This window comes from Callorhinchus milii, unplaced genomic scaffold (assembly GCF_018977255.1).
Source record: "Callorhinchus milii isolate IMCB2004 unplaced genomic scaffold, IMCB_Cmil_1.0 Scaffold9, whole genome shotgun sequence".
In the NCBI taxonomy this organism is placed as follows: Eukaryota; Metazoa; Chordata; class Chondrichthyes; order Chimaeriformes; family Callorhinchidae; genus Callorhinchus; species Callorhinchus milii.
This window is the reverse complement of record NW_024704750.1, coordinates 11,783,127-11,795,466: the sequence shown is the minus strand read 5'-3', so window position 1 is coordinate 11,795,466 and position 12,340 is coordinate 11,783,127. Positions and strand designations below refer to the sequence as shown.

Here is a 12,340-nt window from a genome sequence, read left to right as displayed (position 1 = left end):
AAATAAAAGGGAACACTGATAAAGCTAGCCATTATAAATAAGACTGCTGCGTGCATTTGGCTGCCGCGTTTCACCCACAAAATACAGCCAATTCATTTTACAATATATTCCGTGAAGCACTTAAGATGTCTCAATGACATGATGAGGCACGAAATCAAAGGCAAGAAATATTATTATTAAGTACACAAGAAAGTATAAATGAGGAAAGCTGATATGACCTGTCAAGCCCATTTCCTCTATTGAGCTGGATGGTGAACCCAAATCACAGCATTTCGGTACTGATTCAGGGAATACTGTTTTCACTCAACTTTAACACTGGTTTTTTTTATATGGATACTTTTTCATGGTAAGATGCACTTCAGTGTCCTTATAGACAAGTGCATACGATTAAGTGTACAAATACACACCAAGTGCATTTCTTGTCATTCTTCGTATAACCTCTTCACTCTTTAATCTTTCTCAATGCAATCGTTTCTGCACCACTATCAGTCAAACATAACATATTAACATGATGTATACTATAAATAATAATTTATAATATTTTTTTTTGCGGTCAACTGTTTTCAACAAGAAGTGGAATGCAGACCTTCCACCTACACACAATTTTTGAAGTGTATTCTAATGTTCTTGTTTTTTGTTCAGAATACGACAGAACCTTTAAAATACAATCTTTGGATTATTATTATGTCATTCAGATACATTCAGCATTTCAGACAGTTTGGTCCTTGTTGACAACAAGGTTAATGCTGCTTGTTAAATCATGTACAAAAGAGTCTGTGCCAAGTGTGACTTCGCTGTGCCTCTTGTCCTAATAATCTAACAAACAATAACTGCTCTTTTTCCACAACGCATTTCATTGATGCATTTAACAATTAGCAGACCCCATGTCATATATTTGAAGGTCTTTACTTTCACTTTTTATTCATTGTTCCCTCATAAATTATCAAATTTTAAAATAGTTCCTATAGTTTACTGACTCTATTAAAACCAAAATGAAACCCAAGTGTGGAAATGATTCTTAAGCAGGCCAGTTTGTTTCATTTCCATTGCTTCATGCACTCTAACTGCACCAGAATAATATGGCTTTCATAACATACAAAGTTTGCCTACAAAAATAGTCGCTACACTTGACAGAACTAGGTGATTTGACATGATAAGGATGCTGCAATAATGCAAGTTCCATGCTTCATTTTAATTCGACCTCTGTGATACTGGATTCAGATGACTGCATTATAATGGGGCTGTCCTGTACTGGTTCAATTTATTGACAGAAATAAATATATAACCAAGTCAGCTCTAATTTGTAATGGTCCTTTGATTTATTGCCCAACTATACGGCATAGCTCAGTACAGTGTTATGTGGTTTGTTAACACAAGCAATTTATTTGTGGTGCTACAAAGCATTTACAGAAGAAATTATGACTTTCAATGTCTGGCATGCCTGATGATTACAGTTTGTGTGCTGCCCCTAATACATTTTCTTGTCGAAATAATATAATATTTTTCTTGGCCAGTGGTGGTAGTTTGTGAAAACAGAGTAAAACAAACCAGAGCTGTTCAGACCCAAACTTTCCAATAATCGTTTATCCTTCAAAGTCTATAAGTGCTTTTGGTATTAGATTGGATTTACCATGATTTTCAAATTAATGTTCAGACAAATGTGAAATATGTTAACAGCAAAAGTTCTCGCTGGAGCTGAAAAAATGGCAAATAGATGCTTCATAGAACCTATAAATCTTGAAAATTCAATCTAAGGTTGTTAATTTTTTTGCAAATGCAGAAATGATTCTTAGAAAAGGCAATTAAGTTATGGAAAGAGTTTTGCATGTCAGTATTGCTCAAGTAGTTGCTGGCACTGCGGCTCCTGCGGATGAACTGTCCTGAGTAATCAACAATATTGTATGCAGTCTTTTTGTGTAATTTAGGTTTTCATGGTTAGCAAACATATAGATTATTCTCTCGAATATATAATATTATTATATCAAGAATAAAGAAAGTAAGAGCAACACAAGTTAAACAGAATCTAAGAAGGTGCTATTTTATTCTTGGTCATAAATTTGTTTCAAAGAAAAAAAGAATATCAAACAATTGAAGGAGTTTAAATGTGTTAACTGTTGGTAAGGCATCTGTGATACACATAACATTGTGCTGGTGGCACTTTATTTTTATGGGGTTTATTGTATAGTTTTATAAACCATTTAAATGTTACTTCTCAGCACAACATTAATATGTACTTTGTTCAGTCCAGAATCTAGGAAATCATACATATATAAAATACATTGGTGGAATCAGGCATACACGCCACCCACTTAATACCACTGAGCCAAATAAATAGATTGATAAGTAAATCTCATCAAATCTAGTGTACAGGCTGTAATGTTGTTTGAGTCATTATGTTGCTTTACGAATCTCATGATAGAATCCTATAAAACAACACACAATCTCGGCATTTTAGCGGACATTTTCAAATGGGTGAAAATTTGACCTGCACTCCAGATATTGTACTGAACATTGTAAGTTAAATAGCTGAGCACTGAGCTCTACCAATGCCATAGATATCATAGTAATAATAATAAGCCTTGCATTTGAAATAGCGCTTTTCATATCTTCTAGACGTCTCAAAGTGCTTCACAGAATATGCTGCAAAATGAATTGACTGCATATTTGTGGGCGAAACTAGAATTATACAGCACAGAAAGGGGCCATTCAGCCTATTGTGTCTATGCCGGCTCTTTGAAAAGAGCTATCCAAATCAACCCACTGCCCCACTCTCTCCCCATAGCCCTGCAGACTTGTCCTCCCCAAATAATTATCTACTTCTCTCTTAAAAGTTGCCATGTTGTCGGAAGACCCAGGTTTGAGAATTTGCTAATCACCGGTTTCTCGTGTGAGCCACAGAGAGGGACCTGCAGAGCAGAGTGCAGTGTATTCCTGTGGTGGCAGGGCACAATTCATCGTATTCCTGCTTGGTGTGAATCAAGGCACAAGTTACAAAAATGAATACATTTTTTAAAAAAAAATGCCCATTCCCTGTGTCAAACCTGGATTGTACAACACATATACACTCTGTCCAATGTTTCCTCTGCCCACTGTTACTGAGTAGAGGAGACATTGCGAGTGTGTGTGTGTTGAGCATTTATACCTGTGAATTGATGATATGCAAGCTGATGAATTCTGTACCACTGGAGTGAAGTTGGTGCTTCAGATATACATTTACTGGTCCTCTGTATTAACAAGTAAAGTGCTTCTATGTTTTCCAGTTTATTGTTGAAAATTGAATTTTTTTTTGAAAATGTTACTTTTGATGTTGCTTAGTATTGTAGCTTATAGTGACCTTGGTTGACTGTACCAGGTAATAGTGATGCCTGTTATATTTGAACACGTTTTGGGTTTACCATTGTTTTTGCTCAACCATTCAGAACCAATATGAAGACTCCAATTGAGCTTTCCCATGTATCCTATTTCCATATACCATTGCCACAGCTGTTTTCACCGATACTGACTGCCTGCATCAACAAACAGCTTGCTCCATTTACACAAAACACATAACATAAAAGTCTCCATTAAGTGGCGAGCATTTGTGCTGAAGCACAGATAGAAAGAGAGGGAGAAAAACACACATTACACCTCACTTGATTAACCACACTGAATAGACGAGATCCAGCCAAGTGTATAATAGTAAGCGAAAAAAATCAATACATTTTGTACATATTATTCACCAGTGTGCACTGAGCACAGATATGTTTTTGATTGGGAAAATAGGACTGATACATACATATAATGGGTCAATAAATACCACAATTTTGGCAAGCCACATATTTTGGAGATGCATCTGGGAGTGTTACAATTTCATAGCCCATATTTTGAAGTTAGTCGCTACAAGCTATTTGTTGCTGTTGACATATTTCCAGTCAAACTCTACCAATTTGAACTTCTGTACGTAAATTATTTTCACTTTGCACAAAAATACAAGAGAACACATTGCTTTCACTTCTGCCTACCAACAAAACCAAGTCTGAGGCTGTGGCAATACTGCATCTAAGCAACTGTGAAAGTACAAGACCTAGTCAGCAAAAACAAGGAAACAGATTTTCTTTCATGTCATTTCACTGTATGTGTCTCACTCGATAAATGACTGCTGAGGAAATGTGTGCACTGCAATTGGCCAAAGCAGCCCTGAGCATTCACAACAGATCTAGGACACTTCTAACAAAATACTTTTCTCCCTTTGGAAATTGTGCAACAAGACTGGATATTTAAAAATAATCCTATTTTATAGGGGGTGAGAATTATCACATCAAATTTGGTTGGAAAACATTGGATTATTTTACCCCTTATTATTAAACTGCAAGCACAATATAATAAATTGATCAACTGTGTGGCAGAGGAAGTGAACGGAACATTAGAGGTAGAACCACAGGTTACTCAAATCTTTTTGGTTTATTTTACAACCCAGCTGAGATCAACTCTCACTGTTCTGGGAGGGGCGAATACTCCGCTGTGTTCTACCATGTTGCAATGTGGAAAATCGTGCTTCTGCCAATCCCCCACAGGCAGAACTCTCAATTTTGGCTGCGCTGTCGTGTGGAGGTGCCAATTGAAAGCAGGCAGTCTGAAGGGAGAAGGAATAGTCAGGATTCCCTGGCGATTCTTTTGCACAATTCCTAGTGGCCAACTTGGTCGATCGGCAAAAAGTGGGGATTTGCCCAATCTTTCAACGGGGAATGCTGTGCATTCAGTGGAGGATCTAACAAGAAAGCAGAAAATTAAAGGAATAGGAATTCAGCAAAAGATAAATTGAGGCATTATTTGTTAATTTATTCAAATTGTTTTTGAATAAACTTATTTAAGAAAATAGATTTTGAATATCCTCAGCTACCAGTACTGTGGTTCTCTTTTAAAAAAAGATGTTTTCAATGTTCACTGCATAAACAAACAAACTACTTGTTGACAAATGTCTTTTTAGTTCTGTATTCTGAGTAATTTGGTTCTGAATTTTAAAGTTTATCTGGTTTGAAAAGGCTTAGCTTATTTTGTAAGCACTTAAGAGATTTTCTCAACTGTGATTGCAATTTCACAAGAAAAAAATAATTTCATATATCTTTTGTTCATCCTGGATCCTATATTATTTGGGTTACTTTGAGTGCACAAACAATCTATGCCTAATTATTGCTGTGTTGTTAGAACGGATTATAACGCTGGTCCCCAGTGGTTGGGATGTTATGCTTAGAAGTCAGTCCTACTGATCAAACAGTCGACCACAGAATATAGTTATTTCTTTCCTTTAGAAAGTTGTTGAACCTTGGACTGCTGCTCAGCTGGGAAGTAGGGAAAATTAGAGAAATGTAGTTGTTTTCACAATGTGTGGTCCACAGTAAAGCCAAAAATTTATTGAAACAACATTACACCCTATATCTAGCCCCTCGATCAACCCTGTCGATTGCATCCTCTGAGACATGGCTTGCTGTTGGAGAGTTAAGTGTGCACAGGCAGAGCAGCCTTTTGTACCCACAGCTTGAGATATCAAATATTCCTTTGTGTAGACAAACTGACTACTAAGGCACAAACTATTACACCATTAATGTAATTGCATTTTAGTCCAGTTATGACAGCCTTATTTTCACTTTACAGGTTTTGCACTGATAGAACCTTCTGCCTCACTTACTCAGTGTAGGCAGAAATATGATGGACCAGCACTAATAAGCTTTACATTTGATTTAGCACTTTACCATGTCTTTGAGACCTCAAAACACTTCACTGGATTTTTATCGTGTAGTGACTGTATTTTGTAGGCAAACTCAGCAACCAAATTGCAAAGAAACAATGACACTTAAATAACTCCTAGAGAGATCTATTGTTTGCTTTTTCTGTGATGTCTTTATCTGATGTCCATTATTCTACTTTTGATTATACCACAAAGAACCAAATGGGACAGGTATGCAGGCTTATCTGGATTCTAAAATGCAGATGCTAATAGAGATCATAATACCACACAGGGCTAAATACAGATTTTTTTTGGCAATGACTTGTGCAATTAAGAACAGTTGTGCATAATTGCACAACTGAACAATCTTCCTAGTTGCAGTTCAGTTAGTTAAACTTGTAAAGTTTGCAGGTTGCTCAGTTGTCTGTGATAAATGCTTCCGAAATATAACAACAAACAGCATGGGGAGTAGGCGTTCAGATTATATTTGGAAAATTTGCCTACAAAATACATAATCGCTACAGGTTTTAGTAAATCCTGCGTTGTGAGACGCCCTTCCCATGTGAAATGCAAGGATTATTATTATTATTATTAAAATGGTATAAAATTACTACTGTTCTGGATATGGCGTCGAATTTCTTTTGTTTGATTAATGGTAGTGTTGCCCCCTGCTTGGCTATTTGGTGTTGTGAAGCTACTTTTTGAACATTCCTGGCAGCAGAACGAGGAAATGACAGCATGGGAGGAGGGCTATACCGCCTCCAGGGCCGCATTATCTGCATTGGCAATTCTTGACAGGTAGCAATACAAGATGATTTCCTTGTCTCCAGCTCATCCATGCCAGCACAGCCTGAAATTCCTGCACTGCCAAAGGGTGGGTGGGGGTGGGGTTGGGGGGACAAAAAATTTACCACTGTGCTTTTGTATCCCTAAGCAACACTGGTGCTGCACATCATCATATTACATTGATAGCAACACAACGGGAGGAGAGCGTTGCCCAGAATGTGATGTTAATGTTGGCCAGGCAATATGGAATTCAGCATTGCAAGAGAACTGATACACAGAATTTTATATAACAAAGTGGAGCGCTGTGCCATAAGTGTTCCTTCTCCTATTCATACATCTCTCAACTCCTTCTCAGCTTCTTTGTTCAAATGCCTGTAAGCCATAATTCAAATAAATTGGTTCACATTAAACGCCTCCTTTCCTTGTGGGGAATAAAGCATTTTATGAAACATTATGTCAGGAGAGACATTTACCTAAGGGAAGATGTCCAAAGAACTAAATGCAATCTAAGCTGCAAAAATAAAGTAAGCAGAACACAGTCCACCTCCATAGTTGGCAAATGTGCTGGCCTATTGAGACAATTCAATGAATTTTTCAATAGTGCTTTCTGTTCCCGTATATTAATACGTTAAATCAAATATATTGTTGATGTAAAATTAAATCAAAATCAGTTTTCTAATTTTGTTTAATTACATTAAATGCAACTTAACTTGCAAAATAGTTTTGGCCACGTTCCCTACTTGAGAAGAAATCAAACCCCTTTAATAAATGATGCTCCCAAGTGCACTTGCTAACCATTCGATTGACAGCTGGCATTATTCCTGGAGAACAAGAACACTTTGTTGTTTAAAAAAAGGTAACAGGTGAAAGTTCACAGCCCCTTATTAAAACTGTTACAACCTTTGAAGGAGGTACAACACTTCCCTCTCATTTTCTTGTACAATAAAATAGGTTTGTGTGTTTGTATAAGTAATATAGAAAACACCATTCACATTTCCACAGTAGTTTGCCATAATCTCACAAGAGCTTGTACACCAGCATAACATTTAAATTTCTCACTTCATCTATTATTGCAATCTCTCATGTTACTGACATTATTTTCAACTTGTGTTAATTTTTTTGGGTTATGAAAGAAAAAAATATGCAGCATATATCGTTTTGATGTCTGACTTAAATTGTGTAATTACTGAAAACAGTTTTGAAATGATTGTAAAGTTAAATTGAGTTGACAATTTATGTATTATCTAAATTGTAGCTCATTGTTCTACAGCTTCTAAATCCTCTGTTTACAATGTCATGCAGCTGCTGCCACATTTGAAGATTTCCAGATTCGACCACACACCTTGTTTGTCCATTCCTACCGAGCCCCTGCATTCTGTGATCATTGCGGAGAGATGCTTTGGGGATTAGTACGGCAGGGTCTCAAATGTGAAGGTAAGTGAAAGTACTCTGTTATGACAAACAATTCCCATCCGGAAGAGAAATGTGATGCAGTAAATATATTACACAGTTTATCTTCTTTATTCTACCCCTTCCCACAAACCTGGGAGTTCTACATATATGGTGTCATTTATCTTCCTTATTCATTCCTTCTTGCTGATTTTTTGCTGCCTCAATTGTATTCACAACTGTAAATGTACTTGTCCCAAAGAAGACTTAAGAGAAATAATATTTGGTGGGTTTGAGGTTCTGCTTATGTTTCTAAACCACTCGAGCTCTGCTCTTGTGGTTTTTTTCTGCCTTTCGATCTACTCAGTTCAGTTAGTGCCTTTTAATGCGCTGTCAGCCATCTATTATTGTGTTGAAGAGAAAAAGATTTTGACACATCTTCAGAAATCCCATTTTCCCCCTTCACAAAACAAACAAAGAAATCTAAGTGCCTCACTGCTCTAATAGCATACCTGGCTGTTTTTCTGCCCTATAATAATAGATCTTGCAGCATAATTTGTGCCAATCCTGTGACTCCACCTAGGCCTCTTACAGCCTTCAGTGGCTAATGGTAGGTAAGGACAGGGCTACTCAAGCTCATTACCTTTGCTGCTTTCTGAAAATCACTAGAATGATGGATATTGATGGGAGGATAAAAAAAGTAAATAGTTTTTGTTAACCAAAAAAGAGGAAAAAAAAGCAAAAAAAGTTACAAAGAGAGGAGAGGAAAATTGTTTTGAGCTCGTAGTCTTCCAGGCTAACTCTCCAATACAGTGCTAAGGAGTGTGCTGAAGCGTTACACTGAAAATAGAAGGGAGATCCTCACAATGTCCTGGTCAATAATAATAATAATATTTGCATTCAATATAGTACCTTATGTCTCAAAGCGCTTCACAGTCTCCCCAGATACAATTGGTCACTTATTTTGTGGGACATTGATGTCCATTCAAATTGGCTACCATTTTTGCCTACAAAATACAGGTATGGCACTCTGTAATAAATCCTGTGAAGCACTTTGAGACGTTTTGATGATGTATAACATGCTGTATCAAATGCAAGGATTATTATTACATGAGAAGGAGCAACAAGACTTAAAACTTACCTCCCCCTAACGGAGTTCAAGTAAAGGTTTCAGACATGAGAAGGGAATGATCACCTATTCAGTTAAGAAAAATTGTCTCCCATTAAAAGATTTCTGAGGTGGAAATGAAGGATTTTCTTCTGGAAACACTGGAAGCAATTCCACCCCCCAATTAAAATACTAATAAATTGGTTACTCAATCCACGGCTGTTTGTGGGACATTGATGTGCGTAATTGGCTGCAGTGTTTTGCCCACAAAATATTCAGTCAATTCACTTTAATCTTCTTGTTGTTTACAATATATTCTGTGAAGGGCTTTGAACCATCTCAAAGACGTGATAAGGCACTATTGCAAACTCAAGGATTATTATTATTATCACTCCCCCCAAAAGCATCCTTAGTTAGTTTTCTTCTGTCACCAACAGTAGTTGAGCAAGATCTGCTGTGTCTGACTCTTTTCTGACAAAACACTGGTCTTTTGTGGCAATGTTAGGCTCGACTTTTATTGTTGCCTTCAATAACAGTGCAGCATCAATTATATTATTGTTGCTGTATTTCAGCACTTGTGCCAACTACACAACATTCCTCTATATTGCTGGCAGCTGCAAATGATGCTTCTATCAACCGTTCTTCCTTCTGGAAATCTGTGCAGGCTTTTAAAGGAGAATGACCAACAAGAGGTTCAAATGGTTATCAACCATCATCCAGGCAGAGCATGAAGTCGACAAGTAGATTTAATGCACCTGCACAAGATTCTGGCTTCTCTTCCAAAAGTTTTGGAAGCAAATCTCGTATCCACTGAAACTTTCTGGTCAAAATACAAGTTGAGCAGACCGCTTAAGTTAGCAACCAAGGATACCACCACCATACAGCGCTGTGGGCCAGTAACAAGGAGAAAGCAGAGTTGATTAATTCTGTACTTGATCCTGACACACCAGCATTTCTGATCATTGCCTCTATGCTTTGATGCTATGACATTGAGCACTGCATTTCATCATCATAATGATAATTTTCTAAGAGTTTGTTCAGTTTTCTTGATTGTACAACTGATGATAGTCTGGATGTTTGGACACTATTTGTCAATGTTATCAGTAAAGTTGTCCGTTAGCAATGGGCAGAGATTAGAATCACATACATTCTAAAGTTTCAAAGATGTAGTCATGTGAATTATATAATGTTTGAGGTTCGGTTGTTATCGACAGCGATCATAAGCCAGACCATCCAAACTGTGTCCCTTATGTATTCACTACCAGTTACCATTCTCAAAGGCACAAGCGTCAGGCTGATTCCAGTCAGTCACCTTGCCTTGATTGAACAATTCCTTACCAACGCCTTGCACGGTTTGACCACAACACTGATTTTTCCAATCTATGGAAGGGAACAAAGAGAAGGATATTTCCACATCAGACCAGGAAGTGGCTATGTTAGAGAAATTCAGGCCTGTTATGTAAAATAGTTGTGTGGTCATAATGTTTGACTTGGGCATGGAAATGTATGATCTATTCAAAGAAAACTGGTTGGGTGCTTTTATTATACAAATACAAATCAATCTTTAATATGTCACTAGTTTATAAACAGGAAGTGTGATTCATATCACATTCAGTTCTAACATTTACTTGCACTTCATTTATGAAATAGTAAGAACATGAACAATAACAGTTAATTCTCCATCAAGACACACGTTCACACAAAGAATGTAAAAGTATTTGGAATTGTTACATTCATAAGTTTTGGATAAAGGGTTTTGTAACGCTCTCCTCCATCCTCCACACATCTCACTGTTGTTCAGATAACTCCAAATAACAAACTTGTTATTGCTAAATGTGCTCAGGTTTATAAAGTATTCTTTCATTTGGCATTCTTATAAGTATGGTTGAGACCTGTTAAATTGAAAGCAACAGGAATTAAATAATTACATTTAAAAAAAAGTACGGTTATAAAACTGCTCAACTCTATTGACAGTGGGTATAAAATATGCTGGAATTGTTAGTTTTGGAAATATGTAATTGTAAAATAAACAATTGCATTTCATATGGCAGGGTGATGGTAGATACTGTAGTTTGTGTTCTTGCAGAATACATTTAAACCTTTCTCATTCTTTTCATGAAGAGGAGAGCTGACAGTGGAGACTTAGTAGAAACCTTCAACATGTAAACTTACTCATTCATCAATCACCTCCAGATACATTGTGGATCAGCTGGCACACGATAGTGTGTCCAAATATCCCAATTAACTATGCATTAATCAGCACTGAGACTAACAGTAAATTTGGAGATCTCCCAATTGCCTAAAGCAAGAACATGCAGCTACAGCAGTTCTGCTCCAAAATTTGGGATCCTGACACCCTACTTATCTATGAAAATTCTGGGTCGGAGAAAATAGGTCACAGCTACATGTGAGATGTATTCCGAGCAGTTCACATCTCTTTCAATATCAATGTTTTATACATTAGAATCGTGAATATAAAGATCAATTACATTGGATCAAATACTCTTTCAGATCACATTCTTCAAGCCATTATTTCAGTGCGAGCTTTCCTATCCTTTTGAAGTTCCACCAGTTTGCTGTTGGTTCTAAGCTTTAGATTCCACTCATCAGTTAAGCAATTAAATAATCTTTGCATTTAATATAGCAGGTGAACGAATATGGAGAATGTGTGAGCTTTTTTTTTCTTGAGACAAGTTAAAATGTTGAATCCTTGATGTAGATCTAAAATCTTTTAACAGTATATGTTTAACTGCCATTAGTTGTCTTCATCACTATTTCCAAATTCTCATTCAGTTCATATTATAGGATAATCAGTTCAAGATCCTGGTCCTCACCTTCAAAGCCCTCCGTGGCATCGCTCCCCCTACCTCTGGGACCTTCTAACTCCCTACTATCCTGCCGACTGTCTCTGCTCAGTGGGCTCCGGTCTGCTTCACGTCCACCCGACTTGCCTGCCCCACCATTGGTGGGTAGGCCTTCTGCCACTCTGCCCCCACCCTCTGGAACTCCATCACACAATCCCTCTGCCTCGCCCCCTCCCTTGCCTCTTTCAAGCCCCTCCTCTTCGACCGTGCTTTCGATTACCCTCTTTCCCCTTCCTGCCCTCCACCCTCCCCAATCCCAGCCCCCAACTTGGGTCCGAAAAACTGAGTGTCCAGCGCCTTGGGAAGTCCTCCTGGAATGAAAGGCACTATACAAATGTAATTTTCTTGTTGTTGTTGCTGTAATCAAGTTTTTTTTTAAGAAACACATCAATTTCACTGACCACTTGGTTTTTTGTGGTTGACCTAGTTCACTCTCAGAAAATGCTCCCAACACACATTAGGATCAACATTAAACCATTTCGTCTCAGC

The 12,340-nt window shown here is 37.4% G+C and overlaps 1 protein-coding gene across 1 annotated transcript in view; it reads left to right on the top strand.

Moving 5' to 3' along the window:
• Positions 1 to 12,340, top strand: part of prkd1 (protein kinase D1) — an 84,683-nt gene that overhangs the window by 38,815 nt on the left and 33,528 nt on the right. Inside the window, exon 3 of the mRNA XM_007893409.2 lies at positions 7,793 to 7,924. Coding sequence (XP_007891600.1) covers positions 7,793 to 7,924 — 132 coding nt within the window. The remainder of the gene's footprint in view (positions 1 to 7,792; positions 7,925 to 12,340) is intronic.